This window comes from Mustela lutreola, chromosome 18 (assembly GCF_030435805.1).
Source record: "Mustela lutreola isolate mMusLut2 chromosome 18, mMusLut2.pri, whole genome shotgun sequence".
NCBI classification, from domain to species: Eukaryota; Metazoa; Chordata; class Mammalia; order Carnivora; family Mustelidae; genus Mustela; species Mustela lutreola.
This window is the reverse complement of record NC_081307.1, coordinates 5,241,510-5,265,547: the sequence shown is the minus strand read 5'-3', so window position 1 is coordinate 5,265,547 and position 24,038 is coordinate 5,241,510. Positions and strand designations below refer to the sequence as shown.

The 24,038-nt window shown below is 48.6% G+C and overlaps 1 protein-coding gene across 1 annotated transcript in view; it reads right to left on the bottom strand.

Moving 5' to 3' along the window:
• Positions 1 to 625: 625 nt before the first annotated feature.
• Positions 626 to 24,038, bottom strand: part of SFRP1 (secreted frizzled related protein 1) — a 45,370-nt gene continuing 21,957 nt past the window's right edge. Inside the window, exon 3 of the mRNA XM_059156150.1 lies at positions 626 to 4,192. Coding sequence (XP_059012133.1) covers positions 3,870 to 4,192 — 323 coding nt within the window. The 3' untranslated portion in view covers positions 626 to 3,869. The remainder of the gene's footprint in view (positions 4,193 to 24,038) is intronic.

The following is a 24,038-nucleotide window of genomic DNA, read 5'->3' as shown; positions in this document are numbered from 1 at the left end:
TAATATGAAATGGCTTGGGCTCAGCAAGTTCCTCCCATGGGGTCCAAAGAGAAGATCACCAGTCGCTCAGATGTTGCTCCCACACGTCTAGCCCCGAGGAGCCCTGGATTCCTGTTCCAGCGACATCATTGACCTGGGAACCCCAAGCTCCCTGTGAAACCCAGCCATCCCCCTCTCATCTTCTCCAGCTATAAATGAAACATCTGGACATGGTCTCCTCTAAGATCTCATACAGGTCTAAGACTCCAGGTCCCAGAGAGTTTTCAAATTAACACAGAATTGGCTAAAGAGGAGAAAGCATCTGAAACCCAAAACACGGAAAAGGCAGGGTTGAAAAATACATTCTTTGTAGAACAAGTATGTAACCTTTCTGGTCTGAAACACACACAGCCGGGAGAAATGCTTCTGGAAATGATCCACGGGAGCAGATGGTCAACGTGGGATGGAGATGAGGGGAGTCGGCAATGCCTCCCAGGTGCTCCTCCAGCCCACCCGCACCCAGTTAGCACTGCAAAGCGGTTAAACTAAGACCAGAAAACCTCACTGAAGAAACTCAAGCAGGGGATGTGGAGGGGGAGTGGTCTATCGTTGAGGGGTGAGGGGTAAGACACAACTCACATTATCATTGATTAATTGAGTGATTTTAGTCAAGTGAATATTGATACATGGCAGGAAAAGCATGAAAGTAAAATGAACACATACGGGAATTACTATTAACATAAGTGATAACATCAAAACATCTGGTAAAATGCAGTTAAAACAACAACACAAATGAAATGGAATGTAAAACATTTTCACAGTATTCAAAGCTTTTGTAAAAGATTTAGACTCTAAAAGAGGAGTGCTACAGGAGGGGACTAGAGCAAACAGGAATTTCACCCACGCCCTATGTATCTGCTGGTGACAGATCAGAATGGCCGGGAAGCTGGTCCCAGGGGGTCACCCAAGGTGTGCTTCAGGAACAGATGGCCCGAGCCCACATCTGCAGAGTTACAACAGAGCAACTAGTTACTTGGGAGGCTGATGAGAAACACACATTCTAGCTTTGGGCTCTGAGATGTCTATAATTTACAGATCCAAATGAAAACTCAAGCTCTGACCCAGGATTCTGCCTTCCGGGGCCCTGTTGCCAATGCCCTGGCAGCAAGAGCCAAGGGTTACACAGGATCGTCTAAAAGTGAAGTGTTCTTGGGATTCTCATCTCATCAAAGAATCAGCAATCTTCAAAGAGTGAGCTGAGTGCTGTCAATGACTTCACAGGATTTTTCCCGGAATGATTTTTAACCTTTACACATATGACCTTTGAACTTGCAACAATTACCAGATCACCTCCTCTTTTGGAAACCAATGACCAAGCCGATGGTCTGCACATTGGTTTTGTCATATCCTCAGTTGAAAAAACAAAGGTTGTGATAAAAATGCAGCTTTGGCCGCAGACCCTCCCTTTGTGCCCTCAAACTGCTGATGGATTAGAGGGATCGCGTGCCTCTCAAATCCTCACTGAAACTCACAAGCCCTGGGACTGTCTGGTGGGGGTAAAACCAAGAGCTGCAATTCACAGTGCCAGTCCACTGTGAGCTTGGGCTGCAAACATCACCTCCTACCTGAGAATTCCCACTCAGAGAGCTGTGCAGCACGGCCGCCCATTTTTCCTCAGTCTTTCTGCGGAAACCCCTTCCTACGGCCCTGCTTTGGACAGAGGTCTGTTGCATACACGCTCTCTGTCAAAATGAGCAGATACATATGAGCACTGAACTCTTGAGTTCATCAACCCAAGCAACCCAAACAAAGGCCCAGATCCATGCATTCATGAAATCGTTCAGAATTTCAGTTAATAATAGGAAAGTAGAATATTTCTAATTAACTAATACATATATACACATTTTGTAAAAAAATCATCCAAAATTTCAGACAAATCATTTAAGATCCCCAACACTTTATGATTAAAGGTCAGAGAGAAGCAAAAAAAAAAAAAGAAGAAGAAGAAAGAAAAAGAAAACAACAACAGCAAACTGTTAAAATAATAGGATCACTATTTGCGAGAGGTTAATTATATCAGGATAACCCTCTGGTAGGTAATGAAGGTGGCGTGCTGATTTGCAGACTGGAGTTTTCAGAAGTTAACAGAATCTTCCACTGTTTCTGTGTCAGTCTGGGAGCCTCATGGGTGTCACTTTCCAGCATCACTGCAGCTTCCGGATTGGGTATAAACACGGGCCCAGAGGGACAACTACTAACTCACCAACTCTGGGTGTTACAGAGAATGAAGAATCGGGCTCAAGGGGCAAGTGAACATTAATTGCTTAGAATGATTTCTTAGTCACTGAACAAAAGGAGTAAAGCTGCTTATGTGAATGAGCTTCTATACATTGCCTATGAAACGCACGGGTTTTAAGAAGTATCTTAGGGCGCTCGGGAAAACCTGCAGAGATGTGTTGCCTTTGAAACTCTCTCCTTGGATGGGGACACTTTGGGTTTAACTCTTCCTCTGCAGAAATTCAAAAAAAATACTTTTGTTTGTTTGTTTTTAAGTACAGAGGACAGGCAGGTGGGTTGTACTGAATTTCTTTGATCTACAGGCAATCAAGTTGGAAGGAATCCACTTGGTCGCAGGAAAGGAAAGCACAGGAAGCGCTGTGCGTTTTGACTGGCTCTGGGCTGGGGCCAGGGCAATCCAGAACGCCTCAGAAAAGAGGGCCACATGGTTCCACTATCAGGCAAATCCACCCCCCACCCCAAACGCCCAGTGAGAGAGCTTTCTGGAAAGGAGCCTCAAATGCACCAAATGCACCTCAAATGCACTTCTTTTTTAAATGCTGGAAAGTAAATAGGGTTCCCCCCCACCCCCCCACCCCCATCCTCCGCAAAAGTGAAATGAGAGGAGAGGTGACATGAGAACACGCAGCTCTTCACCCGGTTACGGTTCACACTGACTAGCAATTTTGTGGGGCTGTTCCTAATGTTTTTTTCTTTAACTATGTTTTTTGAAAACCACTAACCATTGCCTTCTCTGACTGAAAATCATCATCTCTCTCATGCCGCGGGCTTGGTCCCCACGGTGTTTCCTTCTCCCCACACAAAGGCAGGCACGTGTGGCCCTCCACACGTGCCGAGGTCAGGTCACACATGGAGGCCAATGCTAACCGCCACGTCCATGCCATCAGAGACGAGTGGATTCGTGCCAAAAGACAATCACACGGAAAGGCAGAGCAGCCGTGACCTCCCTGCGTTCCCACTGTTACGTACTGTCCCTTTGCTTTCTCCCCTGCGCTGACTTCCGGGAATCATCTCAAGTTGTGGGTGTGGCTGTGTGTTTCTCTCCAAGGCAGACAGAAAGAAAAGTTACTCTGGAACTGAAAGCAACACATCTGACCAATAGTCAGAATGTTCTAGTTCCAAAGGCCTACATCAGCTGGGAGATCCATAAGCAACTTGGAACAACACAAAGAAAGTTGCAGAGCTGAGTTTTTGCTGCTGTCTCTCACTTTTTGCCCAATCTCGTTTTTCTTTTTGTTTTTTGTTTGTTTACCGGCAGAATTTTCTTTTTTAGTGGCCGTCTGGGGTTGAAATGGTTTGCACCTGCTTTTACTCAGTGATGTGCCGTTCCATGCTGTAGATCCTAAAAGACTTCCTAACCTAAATGATTTTCCTTACCTGGGCATGCGGTTTTGCAATACTGGCTGTACTGGGTCTGGAGCGTGGCTATGGAAGGGGAGGCGTAGGGATGCTGCCGGAGCACAGCCGACTGGATTACAATGTCCTCTACCACCGAAGGAGCAGCGAGCGTGAACCTCCGGCCTCCAGGGCTGTCTGCTCAGCCCCACCCCTCCCCCAACCCACGGCTCCCTCCCCAACCCACCCAGGGAGAATCACTTAAAGACCGACTGAAAAGTGGGACATTCGTGGTTTTTCATTTTCTTCATGAAGTTTTTGAATTCCTTATTTTTCTTGTCCCACTTGTGGATGGCCGTCAGCAAGTACTGGCTCCTCACTTTCCGGCCCATGATGAGAAAATGGTGGCTGAGGTTGTCCAGCTGGTGGCACGGGCAGTCGGCCCCGTTCTTCAGGTACAGGACCAGCTTCTTCAGTTCCTTCTTCTTGATGGGTCCCAACTTGAGGGGCTTCTTCTTCTTGGGGACAATCTTTTTGTCACCGTTCTCTTTTTTCACTTCTTTGATTTTCATCCTCAGGGCTAGAGGTGGTGTAGGCAAAGAGGGGAAGAAGAGAGAAGGAGGGAAAAAAAGGATTTTAGAACACAAGTTTCCATCTAAAACAATGACCCGAACTTCGGACCCAAGAGGAGGCCAAAATGAAAGTCAACTGGTAAATCAAAGAAAGAGGCAGTTTTACAGATGAACACCAAGGTCTCAGTTCATCTCGCTCTGATTCTGCCCCCTAGTTCCATGGTGTTTAATAGTAACTTGGGAGTTGCCCTGGGACTCTGTGACATTCCGGAACACACTTTCAGAACCAAATCATAGGGGTACCTGGGTAACTCAGTCCATTAAGCATCTGCCTTCCGCCCAGGTCACCATCTCAGGGTCCCGGGATTGAGCCCCACATCGGGCTTCTCCCTGTTCTCTCTCTCTTTCAAATAAATAAATAAAATCTTTTTTTTTTTTTAAGTACCAAAATATATATATATATATTTTAAATTCAGTGACGCAAAATATCATACAATGCTTTCAGAGAAGCAGCAGCTCATACACTTGAATGTATCCATATACTCTAAGGCTGGCGACCTCAGGATTCCAAGACAAAAGTCACCCTGAGTTTTGTTTTGTTTTGTTTTGTTTTTTTTAAGAGAAAGCCATTGGTTTAGATTTCTAACTTCCAAAGGACCTAAAATTCCTTGAAAGTTGTGTGCTATAAACCAAACCAACAAAATCTACGTGTGCACACACAGCAACAGGGAGATTAATTTTATTTTATTTTTAATATTTATTTGGCAGAGATCACAAGTAGGCAGAGAGGCAGGCAGAGAAAGAGGAGGAAGCAGGCTACCTGCGGAGCAGAAAGCCCGACGTGGGGCTCGATCCCAGGACCCTAGGATCATGACCCAAGCTGAAGGCAGAGGCTTTAACCCACTAAGCCACCCAGGCGCCCCGTGGGAGATTTAAACAGTGTGTCAAGCAGTTATGCTTGAGTTCATCAAGAATCAGTGTCCAAGGGGCGCCTGGTTGGCTCAGTGGTTTAAGCCTCTGCCTTCAGCTCAGGTCATGATCTCAGGGTCCTGGGAGCCCCCTCATAGGGCTCTCTGCTTGGCAGGGAGTCTGCTTCTCCGCCTATCCCCCGACACCGCCTCTCTGCCAACTTGTGCTCTCTCTCTCTCTGTCCAAAAAAAAAAAAAAAAAAAAAAAAACAGTGTCCAACTTCTGCTCTGGAGAAATTCCAGTCCCCACCATGGCGCCTCTAGGGAGTTTTGACAGCAGGTATCACTAATGTTCCGTCAACCACAAAGTCACCACTAACGGGTGCCACAAATATTCTTTCCACTGGGTAGACCCACACAGAATCAAACTCTGCTTTGAGCTTTTGACAGATTCGAGCAATTCCTGGTGAAATGTTGACAGAGAAACCCAAGCGAGGACTTCCCGGAGTCTGACGCAGGACATGGGCTCAGCTCTCTGCAGGGAGAGGAAGGGCCTGTCCACCAAGCTGGCCTTCCCTTTTCCTTGACTCTATAGACTGTGGGTTAACATTATTTTAATGTGAATGTATAGACAGGAAATGTAGTGATGGCTACAACGCAAGGCCTGCCGGTGAAGATAATTGAATTTGCGTGCAGGCATTCTAGAAGATGTATATGCACTAACAATTCTAGAAGATGTATATGCACTAACAATTCAGCATCGCTACAAAAATCAAGTCACCTCTCAAGCTGGCCAGGCCAGAGAATTCCAAAAAAGGTGAAAACCGTTCTCCAGATGCTAGTTACCAGAGAATTTGTACATCCTCTGAATTCTTGTAAATTCAAAATTAGCAAGCCTCTTTTTTAATATCTCAAACTTCCCACCCACACTCCACAAGGAAAGGCTTGAATCTGAACAGAATAGCACTAGCCAACAATTAGGAGAGCAATCTGAACAGAATAGCACTAGCCAACAATTAGGAGAGCATATGGCATGCCCGGAAGTGTGCTAAGTATTTTCCACGAATTTCCCCAATTAAACCTAACAACTCCATGAGGAAGGTATAATTATTTTTCCCATGTAATAGATGAGAAAAGCGTTGGCATGGGGGGGCGGTAAGTTTACTTGGCCAAAGTCACTAATCCTCAGCCTAAACCCATGTCTTAAATGTGCCCTTTGAATCACTGTGCAGTCCATGATGACTCTACGGCTGCAAAGTTTTTTATAATGAACCTCACAGTTAGAGGACCAGTGACGAGAACCAAGCAAATAAGGGGGAGGAGCTCAGACTCACTTCCTGGTTTCACCCACATTTCAAAAGGACTTCATTTACGAAACAGTAGAAGAGATTCTCCTGCTCGAAAAAGACTGCTCTGGCAAAGGAAAAACTGTATTTGCGAAGGCTTTATTATTTAGTATTTAGTTGATGAGAAAACATACCCTTGGCTAACCCGAGAATAGGAAGGAGGGGGGAACATCCTGGGAACAAACCTTTAATGAATGTGTCAAAGTCAGTAAATTAAACGCTCCCACTGCTTTCTTTTTCTTACAAAAAGAGTTCCAGATTCTGCAGTCTACTTAATCTCATATAATACCCTAGGCCTGGGATCCCTTAAGAAATGCCTCCCTCCGAAGAGCAGCAGAAAGTTCAGGAACTGGGCACAAAGCAGCAGAAGGCTCTCGCGGAGGATTAACCTTGACCTTTGAGGCTGGTCCAGGCTTCCCAGCACACATGGAAGTGAGTTGAGCACAGCCTCCCAAGAGAGTTCTTTTTTCTAAGCTCTTCCCCCACCCAAACCAGCCACTGCCCCGTACTTCTGATTATGCTTGATTCCCACCCCCGCTCAGGACAGAGAGTGCTGGGGACAGCGCAGGAGTGTGGCAAACAGAAAGAAACAGAAACCACCCAACCAGGACCTCACCCCAGACGTGACCCCACAAGCCGACACCTGGTTTAGCTTCCCTTCTGGGCTTGCAAACGTTGAGCCTGGTGGTTCACTTGGCGAAAGACTTCAACTGTTCTGGTCTGTGGCTCATTGAATGAGAAAAGTTCTCCTTGGGGTTGAATATGGGACCAACATGAGGAAACTCACTGCCCAAGCCTAGGCAAAGTCAAGTCTTCCCTCTCTTGCCTCCCCTCTGCAAGACAGAGAACGCAGGACTGGGAGAAACCACGTACCAGAGAAAGGCAGTGAGGACTGCTACAAGAAGGTAAACAGTTAAGAACAATTCTACTCCTTTCACAAGATCCTCTAAATAAAGTGAACCCACAAGTGTTAGGTGAATCCCAAGCTACTTCCCAAAGTCTAAGACTGGGAACCCCACATTGCTATAGAAGCAATCAATTACATCATCAGCTGAAATGAGTGCATGCCCCAATTGACAACGTGGGCACCCTCTTTTATTTTTAATATTTATTTATTTATTTGAGAGACAGAGTGGGGGGGGGGGGCAGAGGGAGTGAGAGTCCTAAGCAGACTCCACACTGAGCACAAGCCCAGCATGGGGCTCGATCTCAGGATCCTGAGATATGGAGCAGAGGCGAAACCAGGGTTGGATGCTTAACCAACTGCGCCACCCAGACACCCCATGGAGGGCACCCTCTTTTTTGCAGAGTAAGCCATCGGTTTTCAAGGGCCAGACTCTACAGCTGAGCACAGGATAGGTGGCTCTGTGCGAGGCTCCAGATTTAATGCTCACGGCAATCACGTTAAGAAGGCACTGTTATTATTTATTACGATCAAGGAGAAGGACTCAGGTTAAGTAATGACAACCCGAAGCCACAGTATGTAAGAGATAAAATCAGAATTAAAACCCACACTTAACCCCAAAGACCACACTCTTTCATACTACACCATGACTGGGTTTAAAATGATATTGCTTCGGTGGAAACTATTTCACTCTTTTGATTGTGTTGCTTTTAATCACAACTCAAATCAAAAATTAATGTTCCTTTGCCATGACCGTGTAAAGGAATTTAGTTTACATAGGTGGGGGGGACAGCAAGGGGAGAGGGGAAATTAAATGATGGAAATGTGTTATGCATTAGGCTCTTTATTTCTTGCCATTTGGCTCAGTTTCTTTTTTGAGGTGGAGAGAGTAAGGAAGGAGGGGCACATATGGCCAGAAATTACTAACATCTTTCCGTCTTTTAAGGGTTTATTTTAGGGATGCAGATTACCAACAATGTTTGGATAGGCGATGAGCCGTCCAAGGTTGATTTCTCTGTGCCTTGTGGATATGTGCACAGCCCCCCACCGTACCACATCCAGGGGCTTCTGGGACAGGGGTGGGTGCTGGCCCAAGAGCAGCCTGGAACTGATCACCACTTCCTCTTCCCCCACCCGGCCTCCACCATGCAGACAGGGCCTGGACCCCAGAGATTTGCCCATAGACTGTGTTCATGGTTTGCAATGCAAATGGCGGTGTGGGCAGGCAGGAGAAGCCCCAGGAGGCCAGGCAGCAGCTAAGGGAACAGCTGAGGCATGGGACAGAGTCCTGGGTCCTGGGTTCTACCTGTGTGACCACAAAATCTGGTTTTGAGTTCCCGGAGTCTGTCTTGCATCTGTAAAGTGTGGAGTGCAGCCCCCTGCTGATCTGGGAGGCACTACCGTCCAGGGGGCCCATGCCGAGTAACACTGGGGAGCCGGCAGATCTCATCTCTGGCACTACCCCCAACCCTGTGCTCAGTCTTCTTCTTCACGAGTAACCCAGGCCCTTGATCTCGGCTCCCTGTAACACCTCGTCCCTGAACGGAAACAAAACGAACAAAACACTTCAGGTTGTTTTGTTTTGTTTTCTAGGTACAACTTAACACCTGAGCATAGACTATTACTCCCACCTCTCACCTTGCTGGTCACTACCAGCAAGAATTAAGAGACCTAGAAACTTTGAAACCCCAAGTTAAGGTTGCGATGAGGGGCTGTCTGGGTCTTTCTCGTCGATCTTAAAATAAATAAACCCTTATCTTCAGGTAGACCCTTAAAATTTCATTCTACTTTTAGTTACCTGAAACCACATTTTTTGCTCAGTTCCTTGGTAGCCTCCCATGGGGCTTGGCCATAGTTCTGAGGCTAAAATGAGAACAGGAAACTCATTACACCCAATTCGGACCCTTCAAAACCATCTCTTCCTCCTGACCCTCTTCTACCAATGGTGCCACCATGCGTCCAATTACCTAGACAGGGCGGCGCTTGGATGTATGGCAACCCTTGGCCAAGAGCCAGCCATTTGTGCAACCAATAATGTGGAATTGCTCAGCCGGAGGGCAAGGAGGATCAGATGTGAAAGGTGGGAAAGCTAAGTCAGTGATCGGATTTGTGACTCAGCTGATCACAGTGAAGAATCGAGTACAGAGAAAAGAGAGAATGAGGGCCATCAGGCAGCACCATCACTGGGAAGAGAGAGAGCGTTGTTGAGAAACTCCTCGGAGGCACAGATGAAAAACCAGGCACCCAAGCATCTCAAAAGCACACGGGGAGGGACTTTCAAATAGAGAAGTGCTCTTCGGTCCCAAACGCTGCAGAGGTGAAGCCTGAGTGTGAGACAAGATCGTTCTACTTATGACCTGGGGGTCACTGATGGTCTGTGGGAAGGCTGAGGGTGAATTCCAGGGAGCTTAAAACCACGGGGAAGTGAAAAGAAAAGGTAGGCCGCACTGGCAACCATCAAGCTTCTGGAATGTCTGTGAAGAGTTACCACTGGCTACTTCTAGCCAAACACATTAGATCAGGCGCACACAATCCTTTGCACTCCATTCTGCAGTCAGTTTAAAATCGTAGTAAAAAAACAAAGTTATAAACACATGCAAGAAAACAAGAACATAACAGCCTGCAGGATAATAGAAAGCAAATGGATGGTAAACACTGGCTTGACAGGGAGAAGAAACGATGAAACCTAGCGGCTTATGGATAGGGACGCCTGAAAGAAACAAGCCAGCTCACACTGCAGCCCAGACCCAGAAATGGTCATGAATTGGGGCCACTGGGTACTTCTGAACTCCATTACAGAGGTTGTCCTGGATATGAGAATTGGCTAAACATCTATAGAAAGACACTCAGATCCACTAGCCTTGGGCCATAAATCTGGTAAGAGTCCCTTACCGATTCCAGCACCAGCAAAGGTTTATTCTTTAAAGAATGTTCGATGGGGCACCTGGGTGGCTCAGTTGGTTAAGCGACTGCCTTCAGCTCAGGTCATGATCCTGGAGTCCTGGGATCGAGTCCCGCATCAGGCTCCCTGCTGGGCAGGGAGTTCGCTTCTCCCTCTGACCCTCTCCCCTTTCATGCTCTCTCACTCTCTCTCTTAAGTAAATAAATAAAATCTTTAAATAAATAAATAAATAATAAAAAGAAGGTTCGAACCAGACAGACTCTGGGCTTAGGCCCACCAGATGCAAAAGAATGCAAGGTGGTGATGGCTGGACTCCTTCCATAGGATTAAGTGACGGTCTGCACACTAAATAGTGAGTCCCTCAGGCCTGAGAACACTGCATTTATATCCCCCAGAGAGGTGTGAGGGGTTCCTAGCTAAAGAAACTAGTATCCCTAAAGAAAAGACCTACAGCTCCCCCACCAGCAAAGCTCTAAAACGAGGCCCTCACAAGTTACACACAGAGCTTCCAATTTAGTCCTTCACTCTTCGACCTGAATGGCCAGCCAAGGGTCAGCAAGCACTTAAACAAAGCCCCAAAGTGTGAATCACAGAGACTAAAATATACAAAACAGGCAGGCAAAAAGAGAATTCAGAGATAACAGAGACCACGTGGGGAATCCCAGAGAACTTTCTACGAAGATAATATTAGAGAAGACGTTACCGTATTCATAAAACAAGAACAGAAAGCTAGTAGAAGAAATGTTCAGAAAACAAAAAAGAATATTTGGATATTTAAAATGTAAGAATGCCAGATGAATACTTTTATAACATTAGGCTGAAAACAGTTTCCTGGGAAGCTGAACCAAATGACAAAGAGATGGGGAAAAGAGCCACACGGAGTCAGCCAGGAGCCTCCCCATCTGAACAAGACAGAACCAAGAAAGTGGACAGGAGAAATACCAAAGAAATCATACAAGAAAATTTCCAGAAATAAGCCTGAGTTCTCATATTTAACAGTATCCCAACTCAACCACTCATGATATTTAGAAACATAAACATAGAGAATTTTAAAGTCCTCTAGAGAAGAAGGATTACGTATCTAGTACAGGGGACCTGGCAAACAGAACAGCATTGGATTTATCTATAGCAACACCAGAAGCTAGAGGATAGGATCAACACCTTCAAAATTCCCAAATTCTAGGGGCTCCTGGTGGCTCAGTGGGTTAAAGCCTCTGTCTTCAGCTCAGGTCATGATCCCAGGATCCTGGGATCAAGCCCCACATCGGGCGCTCTGCTTAGCAGGGAGCCTGCTTTCCCTCCTCTCTCTGCCTGCCTGCCTCAGTGCCTACTTGTGATCTCTGTCTGTCAAATAAATAAATAATTTTATATTTTTTAAAAAATAAATTTTAAAACATTTTTAAAAATTAATTTTAAAAATTAAAAAAAAAAAAGTTCCAAATTCTACACTGAGCCAAGCTATCAATCAGTGTCTGGGTATGGAATTTTTAGCAGTTCAAGTATTAGAAAATTTCTAAGTTGTCTTCCATATATTTTTTCATAGGAAACTACCTCAGGAGGGATGTCTGGGTGGCTCAGTCCATTAAGCATCTGCCTTCAGCTCAGGTTAGGATCTCAGGGTCCTGGGATCAAGTGCAGAGTCAGGCTCCCTGCTCAGTAGGAAATCTGCTTCTCCCTCTGCCTCTCCCCCGGCCCATACTTTCTCTCTCTCCCTTGTTCTCCCTCAAATAAATAAATAAATAAAATTTAAAAAAAATTAATGTGATTTTTTGACTCCATTTTCCTAAATATCAAAAGAAATAGCTAATTAGTTAGAAAATATTACCTGTGGGTTGTGAGAATTAGTGGTGGGAAGGCATCACAGAGAGGACTGCAGTTTTTTGTTAGAAACATTTTAACATGACTTTTTAAACTGCATTTGTTTTGACTCAAAAACCTTAAGTTTTAAGAAATTTTATAGCCTCGTAAAGAACTTAAATGTATATAAACTACAAGTAAGTGACAAAATGCAAGATCTTAAAAGAAACACAAAAATTACATTCCCAGGTCCTCTGCTCTTCATTGGAGTGATGCTTGGTGTTAGGACTTCTTAAGGGTGTTAGGGCTTCTTAAGGGATCTTTTAAGGGACTTCTTAAGTAAGAATTCTGCTCCCTGGCTCCCCACCCAGAGCTCTCTGCTCTGTTCCAGAGCTCCCCCAAGCACAGAGCAAGAAAGAAAGGGGATGGATGGGGCCCTGGCAGATTCTGGGGACAACTGGACAATGAAAAGTCATCCTGGAGCACACAATTAGACCACCCCCGACTCCTAGTGACTTGCCTTTTGTCCTCAGTTACTTTCTTCTGCAGAGAAGGCTGAAGATCCTGAACAGAAGACTAGAAGAACAAGAGGATAAGACTGGAAAACTCTTTACAAAGTGACCTGTTCTCAGCCCGCTGGAGCAGGAAGGCCCACAGATGGGCATCCCATGCATCAGCTCTGCGGACTTGGCCAACACCCCTCCTCCAGACGAAAAAGCCCATTCAAGATAGCAAGACCTAGCTAAGAGCTCGTCACAGAGAAGATCTGGCTTCTACTTCCTGGCCCCATTTCCACAAATCCCTTGGGTGGGCGACTCTGAGGCAGCAAACACCACAGCCAAATCCAACAGCGCAAAAGAGATTTGGTCACAGCACTGGGTCAGGATTTGACGGAGAGAAACCCCAGCGTCCTCCCGCCCTGCTGTGGAGGGTCTGGGCGCACCAGGGCAAGCTGGTTTTGAGGCATCGGGGCCCAGATGGATCCTACTGACAGAGGTCCTGCCATGGGAACTTAACAGACCTCTCTGTTCCCAGCAGGATCCGGTGTTTGGCATCATTCGTTCCTCAAGCAAAGAAAGGAGCTTGCGGTTGGTCACAGCAACTCAGACTGGACCCCCAGACCACAAACCACACACTGAATACTTACATGCATTTACAGACGACGGCACATACTTACAAAAAAACAAAGAACAAAAATCAATGGAAAGCAGCTTTCTTCTTCTCTTATTTGAAAAAAAAAAGAAAGAAAGAAAGAAAACCAGCAGATGTAGAAAATGCTCCTTAGTTGACTTATTTGGTGCAAACTATCTCATTGAGATTCTCCTGTTTTTTGAACCCCAGACGTCTTGGGAAGGTTGGGGGTGGAGAGGTAAGGCAGGAGAGAGGAGGCTACCCCGCCCCCTCAACACCCTCACATAAACTCACACACACAGCCCAGCAGCAGCCGTGTCAGCCATCCGGAATCCCGCTGCCTAATTGCTTGATTTCATGGATCGCGTTAAATCCCCACTGACTTAAGCTAATGGCGCAAAATGAAAACCCCACTTTGAGAGCAATGAGCTGCCTGGTGTGGTTTTATTTGGGAAGACGTGCGCACTGGCAGCCCTAGCAGCAGGGCCAAGGGCCTCAGAGTGGGACAAAGAGGAGCTTTGGCCCTTCTCCTTCCCAGTAAGCCCCAGCCCCCTGCTCCACCCCCAAGCAAGAGGTGGAAGAGAATAGGAGAATTGCTTAAATGCAGTCAATCATTAGGATTGATTGAATCTTGGCTCTAAGCCCCGACAAACCTGCCAAGGCAAACAGTGTTTCCTGCTGAGGGGTCATTGGGTTTCCTCCATTCCTCTCCTTTCTACCCCCTGGTGGTCACCCACATGGCAAGGCAGGGTGTGGAATGGTCTCTTGGAGGGAAAAAGGTGGGGCGTGGATCTGAAAAGCCATGCGATCTCCCTGTCACCTTGGTTATTCACAGTGGTGTACTCAGAGGACTCTTTCCAGGATGGCATTTAAACATCCTGAGGACCCAACAAGCTCTACAGCCTCCAAATTCACTGAAGTTCTGACTGAAGTCAGCACATTCAACATGGATGTGTCCAAGACCGAGCTGACCTCAAGCGAGCTGGTCTGGCGCCATTCTCAGAATCACCAAGGTCCCTGGGGCCCCTCTCCTCAGAGGTGGCTCTCGCAACGTCAGGCAAACAAAGGCTTTGGTAGCAAAAGGCAGCACCTTTCAGTGGCGAAGCCTCCAGCGTCCAGTACGGACTCCCAGCACTAACATTTTGTATAAACTTGGGTAGATCACTTTACTTCTCTGGGTCTCCATGAAGACTGGGCCAGTTAATCTCAATTTCCATTTCAGTACTGGCAAAAATCTTTCTAAATCATCTTACTTCCTTTCTCTGTCTTGAAATCCAATATAGAAACACTAATCACCAAGGGAAAGGTTCGCCATCTCAGACAACAACTGATTCCCTCACCCACTGGCAACGCCCAGGTACCTTGCTTCAATGGACCACAGCCAGGGCCGGCCGTGAACACACGGGCACGAGAGCCCAGTCCTGGTAGTGTAGTTGCCTAAACTCAAAGACAACCCTAGAACACAGCACAGAGAACGTAGTCGATGTGAGTGTAATAGTGTTATAGAGGGACAGAAGGTGGCTACACTTGTTGTGAACATAGCATGACATAGAAAAATGTTGCAACACTGTGGTAAGCCTGAGATGAACGTAACACTGTGCGTCCACTATCCTCAAAGGAATCTTTTACAAAAGCCCCAAAAGTCCGACGCACTCCAAGCACGGTGGCCAGCACGTCTGCATGCTGTCCCATCTGACGGATGGGAGAGGAGGCCTAGGGCGTACCCTCCTCCCTTGGCTGGCCCTGGGCCCTGGCTGGGGTATCCCTGAGGAAGCTGTGAGCCCAGTGCCCCTGGGAACTGGTGGCAGACTCACCTTAGCTCATCTCTTCTTGGCAGATCCCTCAAAAGGCAGAAGGGGCACTGCAGGCAAAATTCCTGCTTTTTTTTAAACCACCCTTCTGGACCAGCGACAGCCCATCTTCTCCCAGACTGGCCCAGCCTTGGCCTTCGTGGCCCTCCCGATCTGAGCCATGATCGAGCATAGCATGCTCGATCCCATGAATGTGCCCTCTCTGCCCCCCTGCCCACTGCGAGCCCCTGCCAGGCATGGACCATACTCATCCCTGTTCATCAACTAGTATCATGCCGAACACATCCCAGAGTTGGATCTAACGTTTATCGGAGACCCAAATGAATAGAGACTTAAACAGCAAACTCACTGCCCTGCCTTGAGGGCCATACCCTTACTAGTGAGACTGGAATCTGTTGCCCAAACCTCTCTGCCTTAGCACTGATGACCACCACCACAGCCAGCAACCACTGAACACCCGCCCCAGCCAGGCACTGGTCTTGGCCTTTCACACGTACCTACTCCGTGAATCTTTTAACAACCCCATGAGGGAAATATTCACATCATAACCCGTTTGCTGAGCAGGAGGCAGGACAGTTCAAATACTGAACCAACGGGTCAAACGCAGAGCTGGAGTCTGATCCCAGGGAGTCCAGCTCACAAAATGGGAATCTTATCAGAGGAGAAGCTAACTCTGCCGGAAGGCGCCGAGGCAAAGTCGTCATTGTCTAATGTCTCCAGCGCAGAAGGTGCTCGGAAAAGGTCCATACGAACATGCAGAACTCGCGTGAGGCCTGAGCAGGCACCTGCTGCCCTCTGGGTCTCCCTATTTCTTCTCTTGACGATGCAAAGAATGTTCTCCAGCAAGTCTACCCCAAACACTGTACCTAAGAAGTACTAAGAGAGAGGTGCCACTGAAACTCTGGAATGGTGCCAGTAATTAAGATGATATTCATTTGAGGGACGCCTGGGTGGCATTAGTCAGTTAAGTGGCTGCCTTCAGCACAGGTCATGATCTCAGGGTCCTGGAATCGAATCCCGCATTGGGCTCCTTGCTCAGCGGGGAGCCTGCTTCTCCCTCTGTCTGTGCTGCCTGCTGTTCCCCCTGCTTGTGCTCGCTCTCTCTCTGATAAATAAATAAATAAATTTTTAAAAAATGATATTAATTGGATATGGTGAAACTCTTTTTTTTTTTTTTAAGATTTTATTTATTTATTTGACAGAGAGAAATCACAAGCAGATGGAGAGGCAGGCAGAGAGAGAGAGGGAAGCAGGCTCCCTGCTGAGCAGAGAGCCCGATGTGGGACTCAATCCCAGGACCCTGAGATCACGACCTGAGCCGAAGGCAGCGGCTTAACCCACTGAGCCACCCAGGCGCCCGGATATGGTGAAACTCTTAAGTCAAAATCTCCACTCTTAAAAGATGAGAAAAACTGCCAAGTAATTTTTTGGATAGAAAATGCCTACGATATGAGGTTAACAGCAAAGAAATCACTCTGCAAGATTGTGCCTATCAGTGATAGAAATACACCAAAATATTAGCAGCCGCTGTCTCCGGGTGCTGAGGGGATGGGCGACATCTACCCTGTTCACGTGCTTTTCACGATTTCCCAATTTTCATGCAATACATACGTATATTACGGTGGGGGGGGAGGCAGAGTTCTTCAAAAAAGAAGTCATTTCAGGAAAAGATTTGGTCAAATGACATGTTTAAAACTTGCTGTTCACAACTCTTCGGCTCATCGACAGTGTTTGGAGGTTACTCTCTGCTCCGTGTAAGAGGTTCTGCCGCCTCAGGAGGGGAAGCAGGTTTTCACAGAAATCCCAGGAGATACCGAATAAAGTATCTACTGATTCTGTGTGCCTTGACCAGGATTTCCCACCCCCCAAAAAAATTTTTTTAAGATTTTATTTATTCATTTGTCAGAGAGACAGAGAGAGCACAAGCAGGGGGAGCAGCAGGCAGAGGGAGAAGGAGACCCCTGCTGAGCAGGAAGCCCAACACGGGGCTTGATCCCTGAAGCCCAGGATCATGACCTAAGCCAAAGGCAGGCGCTTAATGGACTGAGCCACCCAGGCACCTCCCCACAAAAACTGTTTAATGCTACCCCATAGTTCCCAGGGGCAATCACCACAGAGACACCCTGGTCATGGGATGGGGGACCAACTATAATTGAGCTTCCAAAGTAGGACACTTTTGACAGAAAGAAGGTAACGGATTATTATGCCATGACAATAGGAATAAACTGAAAACTCCCCCAGGGAAACTAGAATATTCGGTCATCCGAACAAGGAACTGGCCCTTGGGTAAGGAGGGTGTGACTGGTGTAGAGCCAGTGAACGGGAGGCAGCAGAGCCCTACCTTCTCCCTCTCTGGGCTCCCAAAACTGCCCAGCAGATGCACAGATGAGAGAACAGGGTACACTTCGTCTAACCCAGAAGGTCCCAACACTTCCAAAGCAATGAAACAGACATCCCCAACTGGGGCCGACTAGGGTCCAATAGCACAGAACCACCATTGAGCTGGTAGGAACCCTAGGACACAGCCCTGAAGTTTTGAGCCGTTTCCTCAGTTTAGTGAGGAAACCGACAACCAGTCAATGGTTTGAGGCACAAAGCTATGTGGGGTATAAGAAGCAGAACAGAAGACGCCTGTCCTCGGCTGTCGTCCTTCCACAGTGGCAAGCGGCTTCTCCGGTGTGAGGTGAGGGAATGTTCTCACTCTGGACTCACTGTCCCCCTTTCCCATCCCAAGGGCATTCTAGGTATAAAATGACTCAGAAGAGAGAAGCACCTCTCTGGTTCACTTCTCCAAAGCACCAAGCTAAGAAAGTTCTCGAAAAAGAGGCCTACATCCAGATGCTTCATTCTGGGATTTGCTCTGAGGCAGAGACAGTAGGCTCATCTCAGGACCTGATGTCACCCCTCCCCTGATGTTAGGTGCTTCTTAGTCATTCACATTTCTTTCTGACCCCACATATCTACCCAACTTCCTGTGCTTAAATGTTCTGTTTCTTCCCCCAAGTCCCCCACCACCACTCTAGGCTTTGTACAACAGCAGAGAGGCTCAGAAGACCCAGCTGCCCTAGTGATCTGGTCAACTGTGGCCCTTTGCAGACACCGAGGTCCAGCCCGAGCCTGGGCCCACAATGCATACCTTCCCCACCCATCAGTTCTGGTACAGGGGAAATGAAGGTAGGGAAGCACATATGCCCCCCCGCCCCACTATGCTCCTCTCTGTCTCTTTGGCAATGCCACTTACTAGAAAGAGACAAGACCAAAAACAAACTTCCCCATGGCTGCAAGACTGTGGTCCCCTGGATCCCAGAGAAGGGACAAATAGCCCCAGCCCAAAGGAGACCGACATGATGTCTGGTGAAAAGGCAAAGACTTGAGGTACTGAGGAGACAGAACACAACATGAAACGGGTGTCTCGACCCACCTTCTGAGGCCATGCGCCCAACTCCCAAACATTTTCCTACCATTCGGGGGGGCAAATGCTGTCTCGGTATTTACCAAGTCTCAATCAGGCTTTCTTTCCATCTGCCCCAATACTCTCCACAGAGATGCATCCCTGACCACTGAGGACAGTCAAAGCCCCAGGGGTCAGGGGCAGTGGCTCTGGCTCAGAGCCCCAGGGCACAGTGCTGTCAGTGCCCAGCTGCTCCAACAGGTGTGCCCATTAGAGCAGGTCAGTGGAGCTGACCCAATGCACTCCCTTTGCCTCGTTCCTTTCCTGGGCTCCTGAGCACTACCCAGGCAGGCAGTGGGAGGTCTCTCCTGCAGCTCCCCCCCCCCCCCCCCGTCGGAGATTGTGCCCAAGGGCATGCATCACACCACCCCCCACCCCCCACCCCACACACACACCACAGGGGCCTCACCAGCAAGCTTTGTCCTGGAACAAAGCTGGAAAAGTCCGGGACGCTGGGCTCATCTTTCCCGGATTTGCTGGAGAAACGGGGTCACAGCAGAGGATGGTGGATGTGACAGCACAGAAGGGGGAAAACGGAAGGCAAATGTCACCTTGCTTACAAGCACAGCTCGAGCCCTTGCACAGTCACTTCGGAACACAAAATTGTCTAAGCTCCTGGCTCCCATCCAAAGATTTCAGAGAAGTCGGTAAGTAGGAATGTGTCTTGTCAGCTGTCGGGTGCTGTAGAAACACCAGGACCCGTTTCTAGCTTTTGTGGACGTATGTGCACAGAGAGACACAATATAAATAATTGCCACAGGGCCAATCTGTCGAAAGTGGGGGGTCTGCTGTGAAACTCTCCTTAACGCGGCAAGCATGCCCGAGCTGATTCCGGTCAGCAGACCGCCAGGCTGTGAGCCGCGGTCGGAGAAACCAAACCAGCTACTCAGTCTCAAGATCTAGGATCCCCGCCCGTGCAGAGCTGAGGACCGTTTGCCTGTGCTCCAGTCTACCCCATGACGATTCCTCCACGAAAAGGCCGCTATTGTGCTTAACATTCAACAAATACAGTCTTTCAAGGGTCTCTATTTTCCTGAAGAGTTTCAACTGAGCTGCTGAAGCAGTGAGTTAGAGAGCTCAGTGCTGGGGGGCATGGCTTCCCGAGCACTTCCTGGGGAGCTGACTGCCCTCCATGTCTGGATGTGATTCTCCCAGGTTGGGCTGCATGGCAAACGCCGTCTCACATCAGGGGCTCTGTACAGCGTACCCCGTGGCTCTGTTTTCTGCGGCTCCATTTGCAGACATGCCCGTAATGCTAGCAAATAGGTCTTACAACACCCCCTGTCTCCAGCAGCTTCACATCAGAACCACTGGCTCTATTCCAAGCCACTCCCTGCCTCCCAGTGGCTACTAGGAGCCAGGCCCTGCCATGTGGGATGCAGTGCCCTTGGGTTCCCATCTCAGGCCTGGAATGTCCTCTGCCGAGCCACGCACTCCAGACTGGCGATGCTTTCCTCAGTGGAAAACCCCTCCCAAGATTCACATGTCAGGGGCACCTGGGTGGCTCAGTGGGTTAAGCCGCTGCCTTCGGCTCAGGTCATGATCTCAGGGTCCTGGGGTGGAGTCCCGCATCGGGCTCTCTGCTCAGCAGGGAGCCTGCTTCCCCTCTCTCTCTCTGTCTGCCTCTTCGTCTACTTGTGATTTCTCTCTATCAAATAAATAAAATCTTTAAAAAAAAAGATTCACATGTCAGTAGCCACTGCATGAAGCTGCCTTTGCTTCGTGTAGTGCCTCTGACGACCACCTACCAAGTCGGCCTAAGGGATCCCTCATACCGACAGTTAAGGCCTTATAGTTCATCTTCCCAGGAACCTAATGAACTGGTCACTATAGTCACTATGGTCATCCACTTTTCCTTTTTGGAGAGGGAGGTGGAGAAAAGGGAGAAAGAGAGTCTTAAGCAGGCTCCAAGCCCAGCGATCGCATGACCCTGAGATTGGGACCTGTGCTGGGATCAAGAGTTGGACCTGGGGCACCTGGGTGGCTCAGTCATTAGTTAAGCATCTGCCTTCAGCTCAGGTCATAATCCTGGGATCCTGGGATCAAGCTCCATATCGGGCTCCCTGCTCCACAAGAAGCCTACTTCTCCCTCTCCTACTACCCCTGCTTGTGTTCCCTCTCTTACTGTCTCTCTCTCTCTCTCTCTCAAATAAATAAACAAATGAAATCTTAAAAAAAAAAAAAAAAAAAGAGTTGGACGAGTAACCCAATGAACTACCCAGGCGCCCCCTATCATCCATCTTTTAAGACAAGCAGGTTTAGGCATCTAATTTCCCCAAAGACACCAGTTAGTGACCTAGAGCTAGGATTCAGTCTCAGGAGGGTTGACTCTAGAGCCCTGTAGTGAGCTGAATAGAGTTCCCCCCCCCCCAAACTCCTTTCCACCTGGAACCTCAGACTGTGGTTTTGAAAGCTAGTCTTTTGCAGATGTGATCAGTTACACCTGGCTGTAACCGGCTACATGTGCGAAGCAAAAACGAGCTCATGTATGAGAAAGCAAACTGTTCCTGTTACTTTTAAATCTCTACTGTTTTGAACATTTTTATTTTATGCCATGTGACTATATGGCCATTTCAAAGCTTAATTACATCTTCAAAAATAAATCATATGTATAACATATATATGTACAGAGTAATGACTTATTTATACTTCATTCATTCACTTGTTTTATTCCCATGAATTTCTCAATTTTCAAGTAACCCTCTGTCTTCAGGAGAAGAAGAGGGATGCAAATACAGTTTCCTACTGTGTTCACGCCAAAATAACTCCAGCTGCGGAACTGTGATTCTCTTCCCTATGGTCTTTCAAGAAGCCTCTGTAACTGTACATGATCGCGTGCTCTTCCTCCCACTCCGCAGGACTGAAGATTCCGACTATCTCACAGACAGAGCCCTGTTGAATTCAAATTCTTGCTTTTTATGATGTGACTTTAGACAGCACGGGTCCCCTGCCCTGGTCCTCCCTCTCTTTCTGTCATTTAGATTTCAATATCTTTATTTCTTGAGTGTCAGGACACAGCCACATCTTTGTTGCAACAAAAGCACTTCTCCTTGACCTGTTGGAAGTAGAGCAACACCTGGGGACTGTCACATTTATCCCCCCCCCTCTGTGTCCTCTACAGAGTTTGTGGGTTCTCCACTTGAAATGGAAATGGAATGATCGCTAAGGCCTTCTCCTGGGAATATGTCACGTCTTCCCTATCAGGCAGAACTGGTGGCTGGATAGGAAGCCATCCTTGGAAAGATGATATGTAGGCACCAGATTGCTTTTTTCAGCCATTCTCAAGATTTGCTAGAAGACAGTCCAGGGGAGGGAACCAGAAGGTCAGACCAAAACTAGCAGCTGAGCTTATAAAACCTCCCAGATCAATACTACTTCTTTGAGATGGAGAAAACAACGCGTTCCTCCAATTTTCTTATAACTGTTGATTAGTTCAACCAATGCAGAGAGTTGATTAGCCCCTGTTCCTTTGCTCCGTCCAGCCTATCACCGTACACGGGTGTCCAAGCAGGGCCAGAGCACAACTGGGAGCTGTGCCCACCTCCACTCCCTTCCCTCCGCGACGCCAACCCCACCAACATCACCTTTTTGCAACTGACTTGTTACGTGAGTACCTGGGACTTCCTGGAGAAACTAAAATGCTAAGTTTCTTAGTGACGGGGACCCATACAGAAGCAGCACATCCACAGGCAGTGCCAGGAACCACCATCACTGAAGGAGGAAGGAATAAAACCACTGGAGATGTCTAGGAGGAATGAGTGCAGCTCCTTGGCCCTGACTCAGAAGCTGGGTCTGTGGGGAAGAGGGAATTGTGGCTCCAGATACAGCACAGGGGCTCTCAGGTGGATCGCCACAGGGTGGGGAAAATGTGCTGCCCCACAAGAGGCTGTGACACATTAGGGCCCAACCACCCTTGCTGGAGGGCCTTTCCCCTGAGAATCCCCCCAGGCCCAGACGAGAGGGGCACACACTGGCTCCCCAAGAGCTGGGAGCCTCAGCCTGATGCAGAGCTGCCGCTGAGCTGAAGCCTGGATGGCTGTGCCCAGGAAGCTCCAGCTTGGCCAACAACAGTGGGAATGGGGCCTCTGCCTGAAGCCTAGCAGGCTGCCACAGTTTGGGTGGAACTGTCATCATCTGCATCCAGAGCTGCTAGGCCAGGAGACATTCGGTGAAGTCCCCAGTAGTCCATTCGGGAGGAAAGTAGAGCATGAGAGTCTCTTAGGAGAATCTCAGCCCTTCTTCTCTGAGGTCAGACACCCTGTCCCCAGGTCCAGTAACTTCGTAATGGAGTGCATGTCCAGTGTGCCCCAGGACTTTGTCACGGCCACGCCAGTCCCCTCCAGGCCCCTGCTCTTCCAGCCCTGCAGTCTGTGTTGACCGGTTTTCTATAATGGAGTTCAGGTGAGGCTTCCTTGGAGGGGAAGCTCTGCTTCGTGGCTGGTGTGCGTGCTGGAAGAACACTAACTTGGGACATAGGAGCACAGATTCTTAGCGTGGGAGGGGACGGAAGAGGCCCCCCAGCCGCAGTCCCGCTGCAGAGGCTGGGAGGACGGAGGACGGCAGTCTCGGCTGTCAGCAGCCGGTCAGGTACCAGAACCGGCGCTGTGGACTCCCCGGGGCCAATGCGTCTCCCCTTCCCCTCGTCTCCCAAGCATTTGCCCTTGTTTCTGTCCCTTCACACACCCTGTCTCAGAAAGACGACCCCCAGCCCCTTCAGTTCCAGCCCGCAGGGTCACACCGCCTCCTTTCCCACCTCCAGGCACAAGCAAGCCTCCTCTAGCGACTCCAGCGCCAGGACCAAGAGCCAGAAGCCAGAAAAAGGAGCTCCACCCAGGCTGAAGAAGTGCAACCCCGGCTCACTCTCGGATAAGTCGTTTCCTGGAAGAAATGTGACTGTGGTGCGGGAGGGAAGCAGGAACCAGAGGCCCCCCTGCCAGTGCCCCACAGCCATCAGGGAGAATCAAGGAAACGCTGCCCGGTCCTCATTCTGGCCCAGGGCTGCCGATCAGATAAAACAGTGGGCTGCCACCCAGCACGCCATCCCCTCAGTTCGGGAAGCTTACTGGGCCATCCTGGGGCCTCCAGGGGAGCCCCTGACCTGCCTCGCCTCTGAGGAGCCCTCAGAGGCGAAGCAGGGACTAAGACATTTGTGTGTGCTCCCATGAGCACACCTGTTAGAGAGAACACCACCAGACCACACCCCGGGTCACGTCGGAGGTAGGCGTCGGTTAGTGTCTCATGCCAGACTTTCTCAGGGCGTGGGTCCCCACAGGACCATCCCAGATGCTGAGAGCCCCATAGAAGGAAGAGGCAGCTTCTCAACGCTATCCTGGGTTGCTCATGCTAAGAAATCTGGAGGTCGAGGAAGGAGCGCGGAGAGTTTTCGGCTGGCCCGAACTCAATTCTGCTCCCCAACCGATTCCCCGGAGAGCCTCCGGAGAGGGGGATGGGGTGGATGATGAGCAAAAGGAAAGCACTGAGTCCTCGGCGAGGCTTGCCTGCTCTCTACTTTGAGTAATCATTCAAAACAAGGAAATCTGCCAGAAGACACATTAAGTCTGTAAGAAAAGAAGGCTCCAGGCAAAGAGCTGTCAGTCACAGAGA